General features: G+C 46.5%; 1 protein-coding gene across 3 annotated transcripts in view; it reads left to right on the plus strand.

Annotated features, from left to right (window-relative positions):
• NQO2 (N-ribosyldihydronicotinamide:quinone dehydrogenase 2) overlaps positions 1 to 25,383 on the plus strand; it is a 162,089-nt gene that overhangs the window by 70,671 nt on the left and 66,035 nt on the right. For all 3 annotated transcript variants that reach the window (XM_077269785.1, XM_077269786.1, XM_077269784.1), the window contains exons 2-3: positions 4,465 to 4,629; positions 15,165 to 15,295. In XM_077269785.1, coding sequence (XP_077125900.1) covers positions 4,509 to 4,629; positions 15,165 to 15,295 — 252 coding nt within the window. In that variant the 5' untranslated portion in view covers positions 4,465 to 4,508. The remainder of the gene's footprint in view (positions 1 to 4,464; positions 4,630 to 15,164; positions 15,296 to 25,383) is intronic.

Genomic DNA, 25,383 nt, shown 5'->3' on the forward strand with positions numbered 1-25,383 from the left:
TGTGATCCGTGAAACAATGATTTTATGTTTGGCACCATCGAGGAAGTGGCACCATTTCTCAAACCCCCACTTAATTGGCAACAAGTCACAATTAACTATATAATAATTTTTATCAATAGATGAAAATGTTCGTAGGAAGAAGGCACTCGGACGGAATTGAGCGAGAGGCGGTATACACTGTGACAACACCACTCCCACTCAAATCTTTGAGGCATCAACTTCCACTACGAATGGACAGGGTCAGATGAGAAATGCTCATTTAACTCAGTGAAGGCACCGATAATCCCAGGTTTCCAGTTATCTATATCTGTTCCTTTTTTGGTCAAGGTGGTCAGTTTTTGGCAGTCCTAGAAATATTTTTAATACATTTATGATAGTAGTTGGCAATCCCAAGGAAATGCTGCAAGTCCTTCAGAGATTTGGGTTGCATCAACTCCTTAACAGCTTTGACCATTGAGGGGTCCATTCAAAACATTTAGTTGACAATATATACCCCAGGAAATTTACTTCTTGATCCCTTAACACACGTTTTTCAAATTTAGCAAATAAAAAAATAGTCTCTGAGTCTTTGGGTACAGAATGTACATGTCCGATGTATGACATAATGTCAGGTGAATAAGCCAAGATGTTATTCGGATAGACAACCACACAAAGACCGTTTATGTATTTGAATATATTATTAGCAAAATTTTTAAAAACAGCTGGTGCAATACTTAGCCCATCGTCAAAAGAACTTATACAGACAGGCTTAAAGCAAGCCAAAACAAGTACCGTACATTTACACTACTTTTTTTTATTTGTATTTACCATGTTCACTATAAGGTAAAACTGACCTGACAAGATGATTCTCCAGGTCAGTGCTCTTACATAGATACCAAACATGTATTTTTTTTAATTTAAAAGATGAAAAAAAAAAATTGGCATGTTAAATTTTTCTGAGATTGAATAAATCAGCCATCATCTGCCAGGAAAGATGTGGGCTCGACTTGCGAACCCGCATCAAAGGCAGGGACATTACATATGATGAAACTGTCATCATATGTTGTGAAAGGATCGGGTCTTACACAGGTGCCCTGGACTGGGGCCACATAGTCAGCTGTGTGCTGACTGGTGGGGCAAGCTGATGGGAGTAAGTGTTGCCACGCAGGTTCAGTACCAAGAGGTTACATCACAGACAAAATCAGAAAGCAAGTGGATTTTCAAAATATAAGCTGATGTCCCAAAAGGGGAAAAATCAGGAAGAAAGCACAAAAGCAAGGACTAGAGCTACGGGCCAGGTAACCAGGACTTATTGACTGCCAGTGCAAGTCAGAGACCAAAGAGTTTAAGTAGCAGAGAATCCAGCCCAGGTCTCTCAGAAAAAAATAATAAAAGTCAAACAATTAATTTCATAATTCCCTAATCTAGTGGAACCAAAAGTCCCAGGAATAAAACAGGACTGTAGCAGTCATGTGCTATGGCACCACCTAGCACCTGAAGCAGAAACAGATGGGACAGGAACTGGTACACAAGTTACAAGATCCCTATATAGGAAAAGAGTGAAAACTGTAGTATCCTTGCGAGTTGCTAGCACTAAAGGCCCCGTCTCACATAGCGAGATCGCTAGCGAGATCGCTGCTGAGTCACAAGTTTTGTGACGCAAACCACGGACCTCAGTAACGATCTCGCTATGTGTGACACGTACCAGCGATCAGGCCCCTGCTGCGAGATCGCTGGTCGTGTCAGAATGGCCTGGACCTTTTTTTGGTCGTTGAGGTCCCGCTGACATCGCTGAATCGGTGTGTGTCTTCACTGGTAACCAGGGTAAACATCGGGTTACTAAGCGCAGGGCCGCGCTTAGTAACCTGATGTTTACCGTGGTTACCAGCGTAAAAGTAGAAAAAAAGAAACAGTGCATACTCACATTCCGGTGTCTGTCCTCCGGCGTCTCAGCTTCTCTGCACTGTGAGCGCCTGCCGGCCGGAAAGCGAGCACAGCGGTGACGTCACCGCTGTGCTTTCCGGCCGCTGTGCTTACACAGTGCAGAGAAGCTGAGACGCCGGAGGACAGACACCGGAATGTGAGTATGTACTGTTTGTTTTTTGTTACTTTTACGCTGGTAACCAGGGTAAACATCGGGTTACTAAGCGCGGCCCCGTGCTTAGTAACCCGATGTTTACCCTGGTTACCTGGGACCTCGGCATCGTTGGTCGCTGGAGAGCGGTCTGTGTGACAGCTCTCCAGCGACCACACAGCGACAAAACAGCGACGCTGCAGCGATCAGCATCGTTGTCTGTATCGCTGCAGCGTCGCTGTGTGAGACGGGGCCTTAAGTCTGGCTGTGGAAGTCTAACTCAAGTTGATGATTCATTACACAATAACTGGCCATCATTTTTCAAAATGTTATAAACCATATTTCCAGAGATTTGGTTTTAATTAGTTGTGGCTGTTTATACCATAAGCACATGTAACACCCCAGGGTTCTGGTTGTTACAGTGGCTTTGCTTTTCTCATGGGGAGAATGATGTCACGCTTGTAAGTAGGGGAAGATCTCTTCTATCAGGTAAACACAAACATGCAACAGTTCACAATCCAGGCCAAAGTGGGGAGCTCTGATCCTGCTTATGGGTGGATCCCCTATATATAAATTCTGGTTTTGGAGGGAAAATAGTTAGTTAGTGCCGGACAGCAGACTGGAGCAGTCTGAGGCAGGAAGAAGTGTGAGGGGCCGTGCAGCCAGAGGTGCTGCAGCTCCTGGATAGCGACTTACAGAAAGAAAGAACAGTTTGTAGAGAGCATGCAGGAGAGAGGAGCACAGGCGAGTGATACCAGGGGAGGACAGCTGCGACTGGGCTACCTCCCTGGCAGAGCGCAGATACCAGTCGCCGGAAGACCGAGGTTGTGTCAGACACTAGGAGGCACAGCAGAAATGGGCAGGACAGCTGGACTATACATTACCTGTCCGCCCTAATACCCAGGAGGCACAGTGGTGCATAGAGCCCGGGTTGTGATAGAGACCCTATAAAAAGGCTTGAGCCACCTGTCATATGGGTTTGTGTCCCACCTTTATGGAGGACAGAGAGGAACTGTGAGAACCTTATCAGAAGCCATAGGCAGTAAGGGACTACAATACACCTCGCTAAGAGGAAGGCTTTCATCTCTACCTGGTAGAGGGGACTCTGAATTTGCTTCCAAGCTGGCCGGACCCTGCCTGTACCTGTGATCTGGTGCCCTGGACTGCGGTTGCCTGAAGCCTATAGTAAACCAGGTAAAGAGACTGCAAACCTGTGTCCTTGTTCTTTACTGCACCACTCACCATCCTCATCTATACACTGGGAGCCCTGGGGACCTACTTCACATGTGGGAAGTTATACCATCTAGCTGCCATAACATAACCCCAGCGGACCCCTTTAAGCAGCGTTGGTCCCCACTGACCGAATACCACAGCTGGCGTCATGAACACAAACTTTATTCAAACCCCCTTTTAAAGGGAACCTGTCACCTGAATTTGGCAGGACAAGTTTTGGGTCATATGGGCGGGGTTTTCGGGTGTTTGATTCACCCTTTCCTTACCCGCTGGCTGCATGCTGGCCGCAATATTGGATTGAAGTTCATTCTCTGTCCTCCGGAGTACACGCCAGCGCAAGGCAATATTGCTTTGCGCAGGCGTGTACTCCGGAGGACAGAGAATGAACTTCAATCCAATATTGCGGCCAGCATGCAGCCAGCGGGTAAGGAAAGGGTGAATCAATCACCCGAAAACCCCGCCCATATGACCCAAAACTGGTCCCGCCAAATTCAGGTGACAGGTTCCCTTTAAAGACCTATCCCTTTTACTTGGGCACCCAGGGCCACGGACCAAGTCGCCACCGCCGTGACATTCCCTTTAAGTACCAGACCCGATACCGAGTACCCCACGGCCCTGGCGGGCAACTCACATACCTCAAAATTAAATTTAATATGATTAAATTTATTTAAATGTATTTAAGTACATGGATGAGATAGAGGGTTCCACCATTTGGACTATGATTTGGGCTTGTAGTAATTATCTGATTACCGGGCTGTCTGTAAAAGGAGTTATCTTCATGACGAAACCCACTTATAATTTGGATGTCACTTGTAAAACTCAAGTTAACAATATTAGCGACAGCCATTTCTACTGTTGTCCACTATTGAATGCAAATGAGGCGTGTGCTATAACATTTTGACATAAAATGCAAATTTGTGTGCTTATTCACCCCTGCAGAAGGCATGGCTGCACTACAAAATATGGTTGCACAGCAGGTGAACGTCACCTTAGAAAGTAGACTAATTAGACTAAAACTACCTAAAGTTGTAACATTACATGAAGCAAAGCTATAGAAGTAGAAGAATTTGCAGAAAGAAAAAGTGAGGCTTTTTACTGTATGTTCTGTGCAGCAATCACCTGATAACTTTCTTAATTAACAAATTTTAAATCTTTTATGTTTTTACTTTTATCCATAGGCAAAAATGTTTTGATTGTGTATGCTCACCAGGAGCCAAAATCAATGAACGGTTCATTAAAAAATGTTGCAGTTGATGTTCTGAGTAAGATGGGATGCAGAGTTACTGTCTCTGATCTATATGCTATGCAGTTTAATGCGGCAGCAACCAGAAATGACATCACAGGTCAGTCGTATTGGCATATTTTGGAACTATATAGAACCATTTAAGGAGGAATTTATTAAGATGTGTGTTTTACAGTCCATTCTTAAGCTAAGCAGAACTCCAATAAGATACACCCAATAATAAATTACAATATTAATAAATTAAATTATCTTTAGCAGTTTGTGAACCATAAATGTTGTGGACAGGCATAGCTCTATTCTATAATTTAAGCCAGCTACAGGCAAAAATTATAATAAATATGTAAGGTTGCAATAGGCCCTTGACTATTTCCATTTGGCCATGCCAACTTTAAAGAAAAATGGTGAAAAAGATGGAAAATAAAAATAAAAAGTTGCAAATTTTTGTACAAATGAGGCTTGAACATTTAGCCTTTTTTGTGGCCATAATTCAAGGGCAGACCTTAATAAATTCCTCAGATGTTTTAAAACTCATGTCAGAGATGTGTGTTATGTTACTTCATCTAAAGGATTTTCAAGAGCTTACTGCATTTACATTCATTATTGAGTTCAATAGAGTTTTGTAAATCCAAATGCAGAAAGTTTCCTCAAGTCATGGCGGAGGGAAAAACATTAGTATGTATTCAATTTGATTTGTAAATTAATCAGCATATGAATTTGAATATAACTATTAAATTATGTTTAATCCATATTCAGATGTCCGTATATAATGGTCCAAGTATTGACTGCAATGCACAGACGGCCGTGGATCTCTTGACCCGCAGTAGACCTGCAGCTGGATCCATACTCTGACCATGATACATGGAGGTTTGAATGAGGCTTTATAGCTCAAGGCATCTTTCAAAGTATACCTAACAAGCTAAAATAAAAAATACTCACTAGTATGTAATTGTGGAAGACATTATATTATCTTACTTCTATTCAGAGATATGATTGTAGCGCCCCCACTGCCGCAGGGCCGAGGGGTACCCGGTATCGGGCCTCTGGGTCTCTGCTCTGAGGTTGTCACAGTGGCTAGGCCCGGTCCGTGACCCTGCTGAGGGGCGCACAATTAAAGTGATGGTATGGGATGTCGTTATGGTGTGGTGAAGTGCCGGTCGCGGTAAATAACGAGGACACCAGGTTGCAGTCTCTTTACCTCTTTACTGAAGGCTTCTGAGTCCTCAATCCGGAATACGGTTAACAGGGCTGCGCAAGTCCGGCCGGTCCGATGGCACCTCCAGAGTTCCCTTTACAGGTGGAAATCTGTGCCTACCTTCCTGCGCTTGTGTTGTGGTCCTCCCCTGCTGTGCTTACGGGATAGTACCCCACAACTGTTGTGTCTGTTTCTCGTGTTCCCTCACAACTCGATTCTGATGTTCTTCTACGTCCCCCTGATCTTACGGTTAGCACGCACCCGTATGACGGGGAGGCTCGGAGGTTCTTCCTGGGCTCTATCGTCATCCCTCTCCTGTTGTTACCCCCCTGTGTCTTCCTGGGTCTGTGTGAGACAGCCCGCCTGTAACTGACTGTCCTGCCGTAGGTTTGAAGTTTGGCTTGGAGCTCTATACTTCCTCGGCGTTCCGGCCACCGGTTATGCGCCTCAATAGGATGTTGCCTCGTCTTACAGCACGACTCCTACTGGTATTCTCCTAGTTGCGTTGATCTCGTTTCTCACTCAGCACAATAAATCTCGCTTCTTGTCCTTTCTTGGGGTACCGCCGCTATATCGTGCAGGCGCGGTCCCGTAGCGTTCTCTCTGATTGCTAGGCCTCTGTCAGGATCCCACCCCTGACAGGGACCCCTCCGAATCTTCCCCTACAACACCCTCTGCCACAAGGTGTTGTCTGGTTCCAACCCAGTCAGCTTTCTGTTCTAACTTCCTGCCTAACCCCCAGTTTTACCAGATTGTGAGGAGTGGCCTAATAAATAGAACCCTTAGCTCCCCCTGGAGGCCAGACTGTGAAATGTATTGGTGTCTGTGATACCTGGTCAGATGAACTCCTTCAGTGCCATCAGACGTACCATAGCCCCCCTTAGCGGCGGAGCCACAGTACTGCAACGACCAGGACTCTGGGGCGCTGCATGATCACTTGAGGCTAGAAGCCCAAACTGTTGTGAACTGTGTTTCTGGGCTCCCTCTGGTGGTCACTAACGGTATTGTGTTAGGCATGTCTTGTTGCAGGCCTGAGCTCCAGCTGTGTCGTTAAGCAGCGGGTGTTCCCTATTTAAGTCTCCTCTGGACTCAGTCTCTTGCCTGGCATCGTTGTATCCAGACCTATATGGTCTCCTCCGGATTCCTTTCAGTCTGTCTCATGCAAGAAAAGCTAAGTCCGTTTTGTATAATTTGGATCGTTTGCATTTTTCAGTGTTTTAGTCCAGCTTGCTTAATATTAGATTTTCTGGCTCGCTGGAAGCTCTAGGGGGCTGATATTCTCCCTCCGCACCGTCAGTCGGTGTGGGGGTTCTTGAATGTTCAGCGTGGATGTTTTTGTAGGGTTTTCTGCTGACCGCATAGTCCACTATCTATTTTCTGCCTATCTAGACTAGTGGGCCTCACTTTGCTGAATCTAGTTCATCTCTACGTTTGTGTTTTCCTCTTGCCTCACCGTTATTATTTGTTGGGGGCTTTCTATATCTTTGGGGTTCAATTTCTCTGGAGGCAAGTGAGGTCTTATTTTCCCTCTAGGGGTAGTCAGTTCTCCGGCTGGCTCGAGACGTCTAGAACCAACGTAGGCACGTTCACCGGCTGCTTCTAGTTGTGTGTGTTAGGATCAGGTATGCGGTTAGCCCAGTTTCCACCTCCCTAGAGCAGTATTTATGTTTTTGCTATCTTGCCGGAATATCAGAGATCCTCTACCACTGGGATCATAACAGTATGCCAGGCCATAAGAAAATGTTTATTGCATCGCAGAAGCGGGATTAAAAAGAAGTTCTGAGTTTGTTTTTTTGTTTGTTTTTTTTTGTTGCTGCAGTTTGCCTAGCTTCTTCCATCCCCTTTTTTCTCTGAGTGGCTGGAACTCTGCTGCAGATATGAATGTCCAGACTCTGACTTCTAGTGTGGATCAGCTTGCTGCTAGGGTGCAAAGCATTCAGGATTTTGTTATCCATAGCCCTATGTCTGAACCAAAAATACCTATTCCTGAGCCGTTTTTTGGAGATAGATCTAAGTTCCTGAATTTTAGGAATAATTGCAAATTGTTTCTGTCTCTGAAACCTCGTTCCTCTGGTGATTCCGCTCAGCAAGTTAAGATTGTTATTTCCTTCTTGCGCGGTGACCCTCAAGATTGGGCCTTCTCTCTGGCGCCAGGAGATCCTGCATTGGTGAATGTTGATGCGTTTTTCCTGGCACTTGGTTTGCTTTATGAGGAGCCTAATCTTGAAAATCAGGCTGAAAAGATGTTGCTGGCTATCTCTCAGGGTCAGGACGAAGCTGAGGTATATTGTCAAAAATTTCGGAAATGGTCCGTGCTTACTCAATGGAATGAGTGTGCACTGGCCGCAAATTTCAGAAATGGTCTTTCTGAAGCCATTAAAGATGTGATGGTGGGGTTTCCTATCCCTACAGGTCTGAATGATTCAATGGCTCTGGCCATTCAAATTGATCGATGTTTGCGGGAGCGCAAATCTGTTAATCCTTTGGCGGTGCTGTCTGAACGGTCACCTGATTCTATGCAATGTGACAGAATTCTGACCAGAGTCGAGCGACAAAATCATAGACGTCAAAATGGGTTGTGTTTCTACTGTGGTGATTCAACACATGTTATCTCAGCATGCTCTAAACGCTTAAAAAAAATTGTTAATCCTGTCGCCATGGGTACTTTTCAGCCTAAGTTTATTTTGTCTGTGACTTTAATTTGTTCATTATCTTCTTACTCAGTTATGGCTTTTGTGGATTCTGGTGCTCCTTTAAGTCTGATGGATTTGTCGTTTGCCAAGCGCTGCGGTTTTGTCCTGGAGCCTTTGGAAAATCCTATTCCTCTTAGAGGAATTGATTCTACGCCATTGGCAGAGAATAAACCTCAGTATTGGACGCAAGTGACCATGTGCATGACTCCTGTACATCAGGAGGTGATTCGTTTTCTGGTACTGCATAAAATGCATGATGTTGTCGTTTTGGGTCTGCCATGGTTACAGGCCCATAATCCAGTTTTAGATTGGAAAGCTATGACTGTGTCTAGTTGGGGGTGTCAGGGGATTCATTGCGATTCTCCATTGGTGTCTATTGCTTCTTCTACTCCTTCTGAGATCCCTGAGTTTTTGTCAGACTTTCAGGATGTATTTAATGAGGCCAGGTCCAGTGCCCTTCCTCCTCATAGGGACTGTGATTGTGCTATAGATTTGATTCCTGGTAGTAAGTTTCCTAAGGGACGACTCCTTAAATTATCTGTGCCAGAGCATGCCGCGATGCGGAGTTATATAAAGGAGTCTTTGGAGAAGGGACATATTCGCCCATCCTCTTCTCCTCTTGGTGCAGGATTCTTTTTTGTGGGCAAGAAAGACGGGTCTTTGAGACCTTGTATAGATTATCGTCTTCTGAATAAGATCACGGTTAAATTTCAGTATCCTTTGCAATTGTTGTCTGATTTATTTGCTCGGATTAAGGGATCCAGTTGGTTCACCAAGATAGATCTTCGTGGTGCGTATAACCTTGTGCGCATAAAGCAGGGAGATGAATGGAAAACGGCATTTAATACGTCATTTTGAGTACCTGGTGATGCCTTTTGGATTATCGAATGCCCCTTCTGTGTTTCAGTCCTTCATGCATGACATCTTCTGGAAATATCTGGATAAATTTATGATTATTTATCTGGATGATATTTTGGTTTTTTCGGATGATTGGGAGTCCCATGTGAACCAGGTCAGGATGGTGTTTCAGGTTCTGCGGGAGAATGCTCTATTTGTGAAGGGCTCAAAATGTATCTTTGGGGTACAGAAGGTTTCTTTTTTGGGTTTTATTTTTTCCCCTTCTACTGTGGAGATGGACCCAGTCAAGGTCCGTGCCATTCATGACTGGACTCAGCCCACGTCTGTTAAGAGCCTGCAGAAGTTCTTGGGCTTTGCTAATTTTTACCGTCGTTTTATCGCTAATTTTTCCAGCGTGGTTAAACCTTTGACGGATATGACCAAGAAGGGTTCTGATGTTGCTAATTGGTCTCCTGCGGCCGTGGAGGCCTTTCGGGAGCTGAAGCGTCGGTTTACTTCAGCGCCAGTCTTGTGCTAGCCGGATGTCTCTCTTCCCTTCCAGGTTGAAGTTGATGCTTCTGAGATTGGTGCAGGGGCTGTTTTGTCGCAAAAAAGTTCTGATGGCTCCGTGATGAAGCCATGCGCCTTCTTTTCAAGAAAATTTTCGCCTGCTGAGTGGAACTATGATGTTGGTAATCGGGAGTTGTTGGCTATGAAGTGGGCATTTGAGGAGTGGCGACATTGGCTCGAGGGAGCTAGACATCGTGTGGTGGTCTTGACTGATCATAAAAATCTGATTTACCTCGAGTCTGCCAAGCGCCTGAATCCTAGACAGGCTCGTTGGTCGTTGTTTTTCTCCCGTTTTGACTTTGTGGTCTCGTACCTGCCTGGTTCGAAGAACGTGAAGGCTGATGCACTTTCTAGGAGTTTTGTGCCTGACTCTCCGGGAGTCTCGGAGCCGGCTGGTATTCTCAGAGAGGGAGTGATTTTGTCTGCCATTTCCCCAGATTTGCGACGAGTGCTGCAGAAATTTCAGGCTGATAGGCCTGATCGTTGCCCACCAGAGAGACTGTTTGTCCCTGACAGATGGACCAGCAGAGTTATTTCTGAGGTTCATTCTTCAGTGTTGGCGGGACATCCTGGGATTTTCGGTACCAGAGATTTGGTGGCTAGGTCCTTTTGGTGGCCTGCCTTGTCGCGGGATGTGCGTTCTTTTGTGCAGTCCTGTGGGATTTGTGCTCGGGCTAAGCCTTGCTGTTCTCGTGCCAGCGGGTTGCTTTTGCCCTTGCCTATCCTGAAGAGGCCTTGGACGCACATTTCCATGGATTTCATTTCGGATCTTCCGGTATCTCGGAAGATGTCTGTCATCTGGGTGGTGTGCGATCGTTTTTCTAAAATGGTCCATTTGGTGCCCTTGCCTAAGTTGCCTTCCTCCTCTGATTTGGTCCCATTGTTCTTTCAGAATGTGGTTCGTTTGCACGGCATCCCTGAGAATATTGTGTCTGACAGAGGATCCCAGTTTGTGTCCAGATTCTGGCGATCCTTTTGTGCTAAGATGGGTATTGATTTGTCTTTTTCGTCGGCTTTTCATCCTCAGACTAATGGCCAGACCGAGCGAACTAATCAGACGTTGGAGACTTATTTGAGATGTTTTGTTTCTGCTGATCAGGACGACTGGGTTACCTTTTTGCCACTGGCCGAGTTTGCCCTTAATAATCGGGCTAGTTCTGCCACTTTGGTTTCACCCTTTTTCTGCAACTCTGGTTTTCATCCTCGTTTCTCCTCGGGCCAGGTTGAACCTTCTGACTGTCCTGGGGTTGATTCTGTGGTGGATAGGTTGCAGCGGATTTGGAACTATGTGGTGGACAATTTGAAATTGTCACAAGACAAGGCCCAGCGTTTTGCCAACCGCCGCCGCGGTGTGGGTCCCCGACTTCGTGTTGGGGATTTGGTTTGGTTGTCTTCTCGGCATGTTCCTTTGAAAGTCTCCTCTCCTAAGTTCAAGCCTCGCTTTATCGGTCCTTATAAGATTTTGGAAATCCTTAACCCGGTGTCTTTTCGCTTGGACCTTCCAGCGTCATTTGCTATTCATAATGTGTTCCATAGGTCCTTGTTGCGGCGGTACGTGGTGCCTATGGTTCCTGCTGTTGAGCCTCCTGCCCCGGTTTTGGTTGAGGGGAGTTGGAGTACGTGGTGGAGAAGATTCTGGATTCTCGTATCTCTAGACGGAAACTCCAGTATTTAGTTAAGTGGAAAGGCTATGGTCAGGAGGATAATTCCTGGGTTGTCGCCTCTGATGTTCATGCGGCTGATTTGGTTCATGCCTTTCACGCTGCTCATCCTGATCGCCCTGGGGGTCTTGGTGAGGGTTCGGTGACCCCTCCTCAAGGGGGGGGTACTGTTGTGAACTGTGTTTCTGGGCTCCCTCTGGTGGTCACTAACGGTATTGTGTTAGGCATGTCTTGTTGCAGGCCTGAGCTCCAGCTGTGTCGTTAAGCAGCGGGTGTTCCCTATTTAAGTCTCCTCTGGACTCAGTCTCTTGCCTGGCATCGTTGTATCCAGACCTATATGGTCTCCTCCGGATTCCTTTCAGTCTGTCTCATGCAAGAAAAGCTAAGTCCGTTTTGTATAATATGGATCGTTTGCATTTTTCAGTGTTTTAGTCCAGCTTGCTTAATATTAGATTTTCTGGCTCGCTGGAAGCTCTAGGGGGCTGATATTCTCCCTCCGCACCGTCAGTCGGTGTGGGGGTTCTTGAATGTTCAGCGTGGATGTTTTTGTAGGGTTTTCTGCTGACCGCATAGTCCACTATCTATTTTCTGCCTATCTAGACTAGTGGGCCTCACTTTGCTGAATCTAGTTCATCTCTACGTTTGTGTTTTCCTCTTGCCTCACCGTTATTATTTGTTGGGGGCTTTCTATATCTTTGGGGTTCAATTTCTCTGGAGGCAAGTGAGGTCTTATTTTCCCTCTAGGGGTAGTCAGTTCTCCGGCTGGCTCGAGACGTCTAGAACCAACGTAGGCACGTTCACCGGCTGCTTCTAGTTGTGTGTGTTAGGATCAGGTATGCGGTTAGCCCAGTTTCCACCTCCCTAGAGCAGTATTTATGTTTTTGCTATCTTGCCGGAATATCAGAGATCCTCTACCACTGGGATCATAACACCAAACTATGAGAAATCATGATGGCCATCTTCTATTCTGATATGAATAAGACCCTGTGCGGGTCGAAACGTTAAATGTGCTTGTCGCTTCACTATATTATTTCTTCCTGCACCTATTCCATATTGATTAATTACGATATTGCTGCATCCAGAAATTATGTAATAAACTTATCTAAAGCATCCACTAAGAGTGTGATTGGACATTACTTCTAATGACACGAAGTCTATTCCTAAATTTCCCGTCATCCCTTAAAGGGGTGATCACACAATGGATATCTACAGAATAGGTGAGACATGTCTAAAGGCCCCGTCTCACATAGCGAGATCGCTAGCGAGATCGCTGCTGAGTCACAAGTTTTGTGACGCAACAGCGACCTCCATAGCGATCTCGCTATGTGTGACACGTACCAGCGATCAGGCCCCTGCTGCGAGATCGCTGGTCGTGTCGGAATGGCCTGGACCTTTTTATGGTCGTTGAGGCCCCGCTGACATCGCTGAATCGGTGTGTGTGACACCGATCCAGCGATGTCTTCACTGGTAACCAGGGTAAACATCAGGTTACTAAGCGCAGGGCCGCGCTTAGTAACCCGATGTTTACCCTGGTTACCAGCGTAAATGTAAAAAAAAAAAAAACACTACATACTGACCATCTGATGTCCGTCAGGTCCCTTGCCGTCTGCTTCCTGCTCTCACTGACTGCCGGCCGTACAGTGAGAAGTGAGAGCACAGCAGTGACGTCACCGCTGCGCTCTGCTCTCACTGTACGGCCGGATCTCAGTCAGAGCAGGAAGCAGACGGCAAGGGACCTGGACACCGAAAGGCGAGTATGTACTGTTTGTTTTTTTTGGTAACCAGGGTAAACATCGGGTTACTAAGCGCGGCCCTGCGCTTAGTAACCCGATGTTTACCCTGGTTACCCGGGTGCTGCAGGGGGACTTCGGCATCGTTGAAGACAGTTTCAACGATGCCGAAGTCGTTCCCCTGATCGTTGGTCGCTGGAGAGAGCGGTCTGTGTGACAGCTCCCCAGCGACCACACAGCGACTTACCAACGATCACGGCCAGGTCGTATCGCTGGTCGTGATCGTTGGTAAATCGCTTAGTGAGACGGGGCCTTAATTGTTGGGGTCCACAACGCTGGGACCCACATGTCACGAAAACAGGGGTCCTGAGCCAAAGTGAGGTGGACTTTAAATGTATACCACCATGCATGCCGTACTCTTCTGTTTTAATCAGTCTGATAGACCTTAAATGGAGCAGTGTACAAAATATGCCAGAACCATAAATGCAAGTAAGGACCATAGTCCATAGGGGAAGCTCCAAAAACTTAAATGGAACAGTATTATACTCTATTCAACTTCTTTCTCGCTGTGGGAATTAGTGGCTAGAGACCCTAATTTATTGGTGAGACCCACAGTGATCAGATATTTTTCTCTTTTCAGGTTGGTAGGTAATAAATTTCCATTGTGAAACCTGCCCCCACCATGGTCTAACTGTTATCAGGTGTGATTGTCACTTATAAAAGCATTTTAAGGCACAAAGAAACTGGTACAAGAAGCTATACACAGTAATTTTAAAGACGAGCAAAATGTACTTGAAATACAGTTCTTTGATTGAAGTCAAATAATTTCATTGCTATATGTAGCAGAAAATTATGATATTGACTATAAAGACATTATCATGTGTTTTTTTATTATTATTTGTGGCTCCCTGGAAGCTTTAGGACTATAAGCTAAATGTTGTGTTTAAATGGGATATGGGAAGGCACTTTATATTTGTTTTAAGAAATGTGTTGAGGATATGATTTTGTAATACTTACTAATATATAGCTATTACAGATTTGTCTCCAGTCACTTGTTAGTGCAGTTTTTCTTCTGATTTAGTGGACGTGTGACCAGCCCTCCGATAAGCCTCATCTCACTGCAAACACTACTCTACTGCTTTTCATTTGGAGCAGGCTGGTGGACATGTTTGGTCACTTGGACATTGAATCAAAACGTAACAGACGGTCTGAGAGGAAGGCTACACTAACAAGCAGGCTGCGCTTCACAAACCAGGAGAACCTGTAAAATCTATATATTAGTGCCTCAAAATCACATGCCCAAAACATTTGTTAAAATAAAGAGGAGAACTCACACACGGTTCTCATTCCAATTTCAAGCAATTTAATTCTGTAAAAGCATGCAATAGCAAATTAGTAAAACGTGCTCCGATTGAAGATTATATACTGAAGGTTGGTAATCAAGGATTACTATGTTTTCCTAATAGCAACTTTACCAGAAATTGGTTACCTACCCAATATTAATAATCTATACTAGAAAATTAAAGGTTTTTTTCCCACAAACAAAGTTAATTTTAATCAACAAATCTTTGAATAATAATAATTTCCACAATTAGATGTGTTTAAAAAATGTTCCTGCGTTGAGATAATCTTATAAACGTGTCCCTGCTGCGTACTGTGTAATGGTTCTGTCACATTTATAAGTGACAGGGACACATTTAGAAGATTATCTCAGCACATGAACATTTCTTTTAACACATTCAACTGTGGAACTTATTTTTATTTAAAGAGTTATTAATAAAAAAATACTTTGCGGGAAAATACCTCTAATTTTATTGTAATTACAAATCTACCTCAAATTTTCTACACACTTGGGAAAATTATAAAACTTGTGCAAAGAAAAAAAAGAGGCATTTCATCCAGATTCTTATTTCTTATATTGGAATTTTATAACTTATACTTCTAATTAACAGGAGACATGTGTAATCCTCAGCATTTCAGCTATGGCATAGAAACAATGGAAGCATTTAAGAAAGGCTGGCTATGTGAGGACATCATAAAGGAACAGAAAAAAATCCAAGAAGCTGATCTTGTCATCTTCCAGGTGATGTAGATGTTTGTCTCAATACATGCAGCAATAGGTTCTCGTATTTGTTTCTCCTTTCCTCAACCCAAATCCCTCTTTCATCTATGTATCCAGATGTCATTGCTAGTCAAAAGGTATCGTCACACTCAGCGACGCTGCAGCTATATAGACAACGAGCCGATCGCTGGAGCGTCGCTGTTTAGGTCGCTGTACAGACGTCAAACACAGCAGCTCCACAACGATGCAGGAGCGATCCTGTGACGTAACGGTGACTCACTTATCGTTCTCACAGGTCGTTAGCTCCATGTAAAACATTGCTGGCATCGTTGCTTTTGCTGTCAAACACGACGATACACGCCGACCTGACGACCAAATAAAGTTCTGGACTTCTAGCTCCGACCAGTGATATCACAGCGGGATCCATATCGCTGCTGCGTGTCAAACACAACGAGATCGCTAACCAGGACGCTGCAACGTCACGGATCGTTGTCGTTCTCGTTGTAAAGTTGCTGAGTGTGAAGGTACCTAAAGTCTACAGTTGTCAAGTTCCAGTGTTGATATGGCAGATTACGACAAGGTGATCTTCAATGCAGTCCTTCTATGTGCTAATACATTTAAGCTGTGCCTCTTGTAAGATGGCCACCAGACAGGTCCGTGAGGGAAGATATGTATCATCAAGATTGGCAGCTTCAGTGATGTAAGCACGAGAAAGAATGCTCAAGCATGTATAGTGCTGAGAGAGTTAATAGGGCGTATCAGGGCCAAGTTTTAAGAGCAGTCAAAGAAATGTGTGGGACTGACTGCTCACAAATCCCATCCCGGGGGTTGTGGTTTGGCAGATAAAATGGAAACCAAGTGTCCCATTCAATGTCTATGTCTGGAGATGTGTGGATATCCTGAGTTGGTCCGTGCTAAGGGCTTAAGAGTTGGACACAGAGGCGTAGCTAGGGGTTCAGCTCAGGGGGGGCGAGACATCTGAGTGGGCCCCTAACCCCTGATTACAACTACGGTGTGTCTCACTGTAATTGCGTGTATAAGAACCTCAGCCAATGACCCCCCTGTAACTAAAAAAAATCTCCACAAAGACCAACACTACCAGTCCTACAGAACATAGATCACTGCACAGTTACAGATGGTGACTTACCACTGACGTCACTTTTCCCGTCTTTTCCATCTGGCCCAGACCGACATGACAACTTCTTCCAGCAACGACTCGGCTGCAGAGAATACAACAAAGACACATTTCACTTCTCATATTCCAGCCCCATCACCATCTATTCTAAACCTGCACAAACTCCTCATCCTACTGATACCCCAATAATGAGCCGCTGCTGCCATATGTGTCCCTATTACTGCCCCTGATACCCCAATACTGAGCCGCTGCTGCCGTATGTGTCCCTATTACTGCACCTGATACCCCAATACTGAGCCGCTGCTGCCGTATGTGTCCCTATTACTGCACCTGATACCCCAATACTGAGCCGCTGCTGCCGTATGTGTCCCTATCACTGCACCTGATACCCCAATACTGAGCCGCTGCTGCCGTATGTGTCCCTATTACTGCCCCTGATACCCCAATACTGAGCCGCTGCTGCCGTATGTGTCCCTATTACTGCACCTGATACCCCAATACTGAGCCGCTGCTGCCGTATGTGTCCCTATTACTGCACCTGATACCCCAATACTGAGCCGCTGCTGCCGTATGTGTCCCTATTACTGCACCTGATACCCCAATACTGAGCCGCTGCTGCGGTATGTGTCCCTATTACTGCACCTGATACCACAATACTGAGCCGCTGCTGCGTTATGTGTCCCTATTACTGCACCTGATACCCCAATACTGAGCCGCTGCTGCCGTATGTGTCCCTATTACTGCACCTGATACCCCAATACTGAGCCGCTGCTGCCGTATGTGTCCCTATTACTGCACCTGATACCCCAATACTGAGCCGCTGCTGCCGTATGTGTCCCTATTACTGCCCCTGATACCCCAATACTGAGCCGCTGCTGCCATATGTGTCCCTATCACTGCCCCTGATACCCCAATACTGAGCCGCTGCTGCCGTATGTGTCCCTATTACTGCCCCCGATACCCCAATACTGAGCCGCTGCTGCCGTATGTGTCCCTATTACTGCCCCCGATACCACAATACTGAGCCGCTGCTGCCGTATGTGTCCCTATTACTGCCCCCGATACCACAATACTGAGCCGCTGCTGCCATATGTGTCCCTATTACTGCCCCCGATACCCCAATACTGAGCCGCTGCTGCCGTATGTGTCCATATTACTGCACCTGATACCCCAATACTGAGCCGCTGCTGCTGTATGTGTCCCTATTACTGCCCCTATTACTGCCCCTGATACCCCAATACTGAGCCGCTGCTGCCGTATGTGTCCCTATTACTGCACCTGCTGTGTGGTACAAAAGCATTGTTCCTCACACTGCTTCACATAGTAATGCCACCATTGTGCCCTTACATAGTAAAATGTCTATGTGCCTTCACAGTAGCCCCAAACTCTTTACAGCCCCCACAGTGGTCCCAACACTGTATAATGACCACCACAGTAGCTCCCACACTGTATATAGGCCCCTACACTGTATGATGGCCTGACAGCAGCCTCCAAACTGTATAACGGCCCTTGCATTATCTCTCACACTGTATAATGACCCCTGCAGTAGCTCCCATGCTGTATAATGGAACTTGCAATAGCTCCCACTCTTTAGAATCTGCTCACTGTCTGTGGGCTGCTACTTGCACAGCCCTGATATACTTAACAAAGAGCTAAATAGAAGAAAATAGAAACAGCCAGTGGGTGCGTATAGAGGCCAGTGTATGGGTATAGCTCCCTGAATTTATCCAGGTAACCCTAAAAAAATACTCTTGTCTGGACAAGACCCCAAAGAGGGAAAGGAAAGGAGGCAACCAGAAGAAAGAGGGGGAGATAGAATGTTACCAATCTAAAGAAGAAAGTACACCCCCTGACTCGTCTGCTCCTCTCTTTTTCCCTTTTCACCCTTTGGGGTCTTGTTGTCTAGACTGAGCATATGTTCAGGGGCTGGCAACCATATGTGATTTTCTATACACACTTACTTGTGATGCTTTTTTCTTCTGTCTGGCTATTTATCATACTGTATAAACTCACCCATAACTTTTTTTTAATAAAAGGTTTTATAATGGGGGTTTTGTGTTTACAACCTTGGATTTACTGATATGAGATCATACAGACACTGGACTGATGGATCCTGACCCCGGCTATAGGACTGCATTACATTACATATATATATATATATACTAGATTGTGGCCCGATTCTAACGCATCGGGTATTCTAGAATATGCATGTCCCCGTAGTATATGGACAATGATGATTCCAGAATTCGCGGCAGACTGTGCCCGTCGCTGATTGGTCGAGGCAACCTTTTTGACATCATCGTCACCATGGCAACCATTATGACATCTACGTCGATACTGTGCCCGTCGCTGATTGGTCGAGGCATGGCGGCCTCGACCAATCAGAGACGCGGGATTTCCATTATGACATCATCGTCGCCATGCTGTGCCCGTCGCTGATTGGTCGAGGCCTGACGGCCTCGACCAATCAGAGACGCGGGATTTCCAGGACAGACAGACAGACAGAAAGACAGACAGACAGACAGAAAAACCCTTAGACAATTATATATATAGATACATACATACATCTCCTATAGCAGGGGTCAGGATCCTACCAGTCCAATGTCTGTATGATCTCATATCAGTAAATCCAAGGTATATATACTGACAACACTGGTCAGTAATGTGCACTGATAGACGTGACCCCGGCTGCAGGACCCCACAGATGAGGATATAGGCTTCTTTCCTCTATATATATATATATATATATATATATATATATATATATATTGTAACAAAACACTCCGGGATCGCCTTTGCTGGGGTCAAAGGTCACGTGGTTTGTGCATTAAACTCTGAGGCGACAGCAGGTTTCCAAGTAGACTGACCTCAGGTCAGGTTTATTAAAGTGAAAGCAAATACAGAAAACAAAACATAAAAATAAATCCTTGCCTGTCCGGCGCTAACTATACAAATACGTTCCTATCTAACAACTGGGGGGCTTCCCCCACCCAGCTAACATTACACAGGTCACGAGCACAGCTCTCACTCACGGTTGTCTCACACAGACAGGCATTCTGTGTGCCCCAGGCTGACACCTGAAACCTCCAGCTGGTCAGCCTTTATTCCTGCACTTATTAACCCCTCGGTATCCTGAAGATACTGAGCGGCCTAATTCACATAGGACAAATACCTGGGCGAGACATACCTGCCCCCGACTACCAGACCGACATGACTCTTACATATCCTCCCCCCCTGCTCAGACCACTCAGGTCGAGCAAGAATACTCTCGAAACAGTGTACTCGGGACAGGGCATCAGCGTTCCCCATCTGCACCCCGGGGAGGTGCTCCACCGTGAACGAGTAAGCCTGCAGAGCAAGGAACCACCAAGTTACCCGACTATTACGGTCCTTGTGGAGATGCATCCGCTTGAGAGGGGCATGGTCCGTGACCAGCCTAAACTTCCTACCTGCCAGGTAATATTTGAGGGAGTCGAGAGCCCATTTGATGGCTAGGCACTCTTTTTCAATCACGGCATACCTCTGCTCATGTACATTCAGTTTCCGACTGAGGTAGAGGACCGGGTGTTCGACTCCGTCCCTTACCTGGGAAAGTACAGCTCCGACACCAGTATCAGAAGCATCAGTTTGGACCACAAACTTGCTGCTGAAATCAGGAGTCACTAGTACGGGCTGAGAGCACAAAGCCAGTTTCAGACTGTAGAAGGCCTCTTCAGCCGCTGAGGTCCATTTTACCATGACGGAATCCCTCCTTTTGGTAAGATCCGTCAAGGGGGTAGCCATGGCCGCAAAGTTGGGTATGAACCGGCGATAATAGCCGGCAATGCCCAGGAAAGCTTGAACTTGTTTCTTGTTCACTGGTTGCGGCCAGCCCTGAATTGCCTGTATTTTGTCGATCTGGGGTTTAACCACTCCTCTGCCAATCACGTAGCCCAAGTATCGGGCTTCTTCAAGGCCGATGTGACATTTCTTAGGATTCGCCGTTAAGCCTGCGTCTCTCAGGTCATCAATCACCCCCTGTACCTTCCGGAGGTGAGCTTCCCAGTCCACGCTGTAAATTATGATGTCGTCTAGGTAGGCAGAAGCGTACTGCCTGTGGGGCCTCAAGACTCGATCCATCAATCTCTGGAACGTTGCTGGGGCTCCGTGAAGTCCAAACGGCATGTAGATATACTGGAACAGCCCTTCCGGTGTAGCAAATGCCGTCTTCTCTCTGGGATCTGCCAGTACCCCTTTGTTAGATCCAGGGTCGTAATATATCGGGCTTTACCCAGCCGATCGATTAACTCATCGACCCGGGGCATAGGGTAGGCATCAAATTTAGAAACCGCATTCAGTTTCCGAAAGTCATTGCAAAACCGTATAGAGCCATCCGGCTTAGGTATCAACACGATTGGACTGGACCAGGCGCTGTGCGACTCTTCAATGACTCCTAAGTCCAACATGGCCTTCACCTCCCGGGAGACGGCTTCACGGCGTGCTTCCGGAATCCGGTATGGCTTCACATGAACTGTGACACCAGGCTCTGTGACAATCTCATGTTTCACTAGCCTAGTCTGGCCAGGTTTTTCCGAGAAAAACTGTTGGTTCTGTAACAAAAACTGCTTAACCTCAGATTTTTGTCGTTCAGAGAGAGTCTCGGCAATCTGCACCTCCGGTATGGTAGGTGAGCAAACTGGACGGGGCAGATCCGCTGTTAGGGCAGCGCGGTCTTTCCAGGGTTTTATCAGATTCACATGATAAATCTGCTCTGGTTTTCTCTTACCAGGCTGGTGCACTTTATAGTTCACTTCTCCAACTCGTTCCATGACCTCAAAGGGGCCCTGCCATTTCGCCAGAAATTTACTATCCACCGTAGGGATTAGGATCAACACCCTATCGCCGGGTGCAAATGTACGGACCTTGGCGCCTCTATCATAACTTTGCCTCTGGGCTCCCTGGGCCTGTAACATATGTTCCCTAACAAGGGGCATGACAGCAGCAATCCGGTCCTGCATTTGCGTTACATGGTCTATCACCGTTTTAAAGGGAGTGACTTGACTTTCCCAGGTTTCTTTTGCGACGTCCAACAGTCCACGGGGACGACGGGCATATAATAGCTCGAAAGGCGAGAATCCTGTGGAAGACTGGGGAACTTCCCTAATGGCAAACAGCAAATAGGGTAACAAGTAATCCCAGTTCTTCCCATCTTTGTCTATCGCCTTCCGGAGCATCTGTTTTAAGGTTTTATTGAACCGCTCAACCAGGCCATCTGTTTGAGGGTGATAGACAGACGTACACAACTGGTCTATTTGTAAGAGCCTGCAGAGCTCCTTCATTACCCTCGACATAAAGGGAGTCCCCTGGTCGGTGAGTATCTGTTTTGGAATTCCCACCCGACTAAACACTTGTACCAACTCTTTGGCGATCGTTTTGGTAGCAGTGTTACGCAAAGGGATGGCTTCGGGATAACGAGTGGCATAGTCCATGATGACGAGGATATGTTGATGCCCACGTGCGGACCGGGGAAGGGGCCCAACCAAATCCATCCCAATTCTCTCAAACGGGACCCCAATAATAGGGAGCGGTACCAAAGGGCTACAGAATCGAGGTTTAGGTGCCGAGATTTGGCACTCTGGACAGGACTCACAATAGTTACGCACATCATTGTGTATTCCGGGCCACACAAAACAATGCAATATCCTTTCTGTGGTTTTTTGTACCCCCAGATGTCCCCCCATTATATGTCCGTGGGCCAGGTCCAGTACCTTCCGCCGATAAGGTTTGGGTACCACTAACTGTTGCACAGTGTCTTCCCCTTTTTTCTCTACCTGGTAGAGTAAACCATTCTCAAGAACCATGTACGGGTACGCTAGCCTAGTGTCCGGTTCTACGGGTACGCTATCTATCACTTTTACATTTTTCCTAGCCTGAGTCAGGGTAGGATCTTTCATTTGTTCGCTGTGGAAGTCATCCAACTGAACTCCCAAATCGGGTAGGCATGGTGCTGGATGGCTGTCTGCCTCCGCCTCTCGCTGAGTTTCCTCAGTTTCCTCAGTTTCCCCCGCCATAACTGAGAAGGGGAACTGAAGGTTAGATTCAATAACCTCCCCAGCAACATCTTCCTGTGGGGTCTCGTCTAGGAACTCGGGACCTCCAGATGGCATGGGGGAAGATTCACGGTTACAGCTACCGTGAAGGAGCAACTGATTCTCCCACAACTGCCAGAAATGAGGAAAATCCCTGCCCAGGATTATATCATGTAACAATGCGGGAACGAGTCCCACTTTGTGTTGCACAGACCCATAGGGAGTGGAGATACATATGACTGCTGTAGGATATGAGCAGGTGTCACCATGCATACACGTTACAGAAAATTTATCAGACGGACCAGATGGAAGTGCCACCAGACTGGCTTTCACCAGAGTCACCACACTTCCAGAGTCTAGCAATGCCACAACATTTTTCCCATCTACAGACAATTCACGCAGGTGTTTCGCTGTATCATTTTGACCCGCATTCACACTTACTAGCCGTGTAACCAAAGACACGTGTTTTTTAGAGTCCGTAACGTCGCACTGCATGGGTTCAGTGGTAACAGGACAGTTCGCAGAAACATGGCCCTTCTCATGGCAACGGAAACACCTAACAGGCCCCCTATTGAAACCAGAGTCCGACACCCTTGATCTCGGGGTGCGAGCAGTCCCGTGTTCCTCCCCCACAGTTTTTGGCAATTTTCCTTCCCCCGCAGTCCCTGGAACAGTCTTACAGGTTCCACGAGGAGGAGGTACAGTTCGGGTAGTAGCGGTATTCATCAGGAAGTCCTTCCGCCACTGAATAACGCTCCACCAAGTCCACCAATTGATCCGCTGTCGCGGGATTTCCTTGGCTCACCCACTTTTTCAGCGCCGGTGGTAGTACTCTCAGGTACTTGTCCAGAACGATCCGCTGGATTATCTCCGGAGTTGTCAGTACCTCGGGTTGCAGCCATTTCTTTATCAAGTAGATCAGGTCGAACATCTGCGATCGCGGCGGTTTATCTGGCTGATAGGTCCACTGGTGTACCCTCTGTGCACGGACAGCCGTCGTCACACCGAGCCGGGCCAGGACCTCAGCTTTCAGCCTCTCAAAGTCCTGAGCGACTTCCGAGTCCAAGTCATGGTAAGCTTTTTGGGCCTCACCGGAGAGAAACGGAGCAATTAGATCGGCCCATCGTTCCTTCGGCCACTTCTCTCTCAACGCTGTCCGCTCAAACGTTGTCAGGTACGCCTCGACGTCATCTTCTGCGGTCAGCTTTTGCCAGTACCGACTCACATGGATTCTCCTGGACTCTGCTTGCGGGTTAGCCTCAGGCATGCTCACCAAGCGCTGCGCCACCTGTTGGAGAAGCTGGCGGTCTGCAGTCGTCACGTCCACCAACTCCTTCAGCTGTGCGGCCATCAAGCGGTTAGCTTCCTGCTGTACGGCAGCGGACTGTACTAGGGCTTTCACCACGTCTTCCATACTGTCGCCTGTGCCACGGAGTGCCCGCGTTCTCCACCACAATGTAACAAAACACTCCAGGATCGCCTTTGCTGGGGTCAAAGGTCACGTGGTTTGTGCATTAAACTCTGAGGCGACAGCAGGTTTCCAAGTAGACTGACCTCAGGTCAGGTTTATTAAAGTGAAAGCAAATACAGAAAACAAAACATAAAAATAAATCCTTGCCTGTCCGGCGCTAACTATACAAATATGTTCCTATCTAACAACTGGGGGGCTTCCCCCACCCAGCTAACATTACACAGGTCACGAGCACAGCTCTCACTCACGGTTGTCTCACACGGACAGGCATTCTGTGTGCCCCAGGCTGACACCTGAAACCTCCAGCTGGTCAGCCTTTATTCCTGCACTTATTAACCCCTCGGTATCCTGAAGATACTGAGCGGCCTAATTCACATAAGACAAATACCTGGGCGAGACATACCTGCCCCCGACTACCAGACCGACATGACTCTTACAATATATATATATATATATACAGTGGGGCAAAAAAGTATTTAGTCAGTCAGCAATAGTGCAAGTTCCACCACTTAAAAAGATGAGAGGCGTCTGTAATTTACATCATAGTTTGACCTCAACTATGGGAGACAAACTGAGAAATAAAAATCCAGAAAATCACATTGTCTGTTTTTTTATCATTTTATTTGCATATTATGGTGGAAAATAAGTATTTGGTCAGAAACAAACAATCAAGATTTCTGGCTCTCACAGACCTGTAACTTCTTCTTTAAGAGTCTCCTCTTTCCTCCACTCATTACCTGTAGTAATGGCACCTGTTTAAACTTGTTATCAGTATAAAAAGACACCTGTGCACACCCTCAAACAGTCTGACTCCAAACTCCACTATGGTGAAGACCAAAGAGCTGTCAAAGGACACCAGAAACAAAATTGTAGCCCTGCACCAGGCTGGGAAGACTGAATCTGCAATAGCCAACCAGCTTGGAGTGAAGAAATCAACAGTGGGAGCAATAATTAGAAAATGGAAGACATTCAAGACCACTGATAATCTCCCTCGATCTGGGGCTCCACGCAAAATTCCACCCCGTGGGGTCAGAATGATCACAAGAACGGTGAGCAAAAATCCCAGAACCACGCGGGGGGACCTAGTGAATGAACTGTAGAGAGCTGGGACCAATGTAAACAAGGCCTACCATAAGTAACACACTACGCCACCATGGACTCAGATCCTGCAGTGCCAGACGTGTCCCACTGCTTAAGCCAGTACATGTCCGGGCCCGTCTGAAGTTTGCTAGAGAGCATTTGGATGATCCAGAGGAGTTTTGGGAGAATGTCCTATGGTCTGATGAAACCAAACTGGAACTGTTTGGTAGAAACACAACTTGTCGTGTTTGGAGGAAAAAGAATACTGAGTTGCATCCATCAAACACCATACCTACTGTAAAGCATGGTGGTGGAAACATCATGCTTTGGGGCTGTTTCTCTGCAAAGGGGCCAG

This window comes from Ranitomeya variabilis, chromosome 6 (assembly GCF_051348905.1).
Source record: "Ranitomeya variabilis isolate aRanVar5 chromosome 6, aRanVar5.hap1, whole genome shotgun sequence".
NCBI lineage: Eukaryota > Metazoa > Chordata > Amphibia > Anura > Dendrobatidae > Ranitomeya > Ranitomeya variabilis.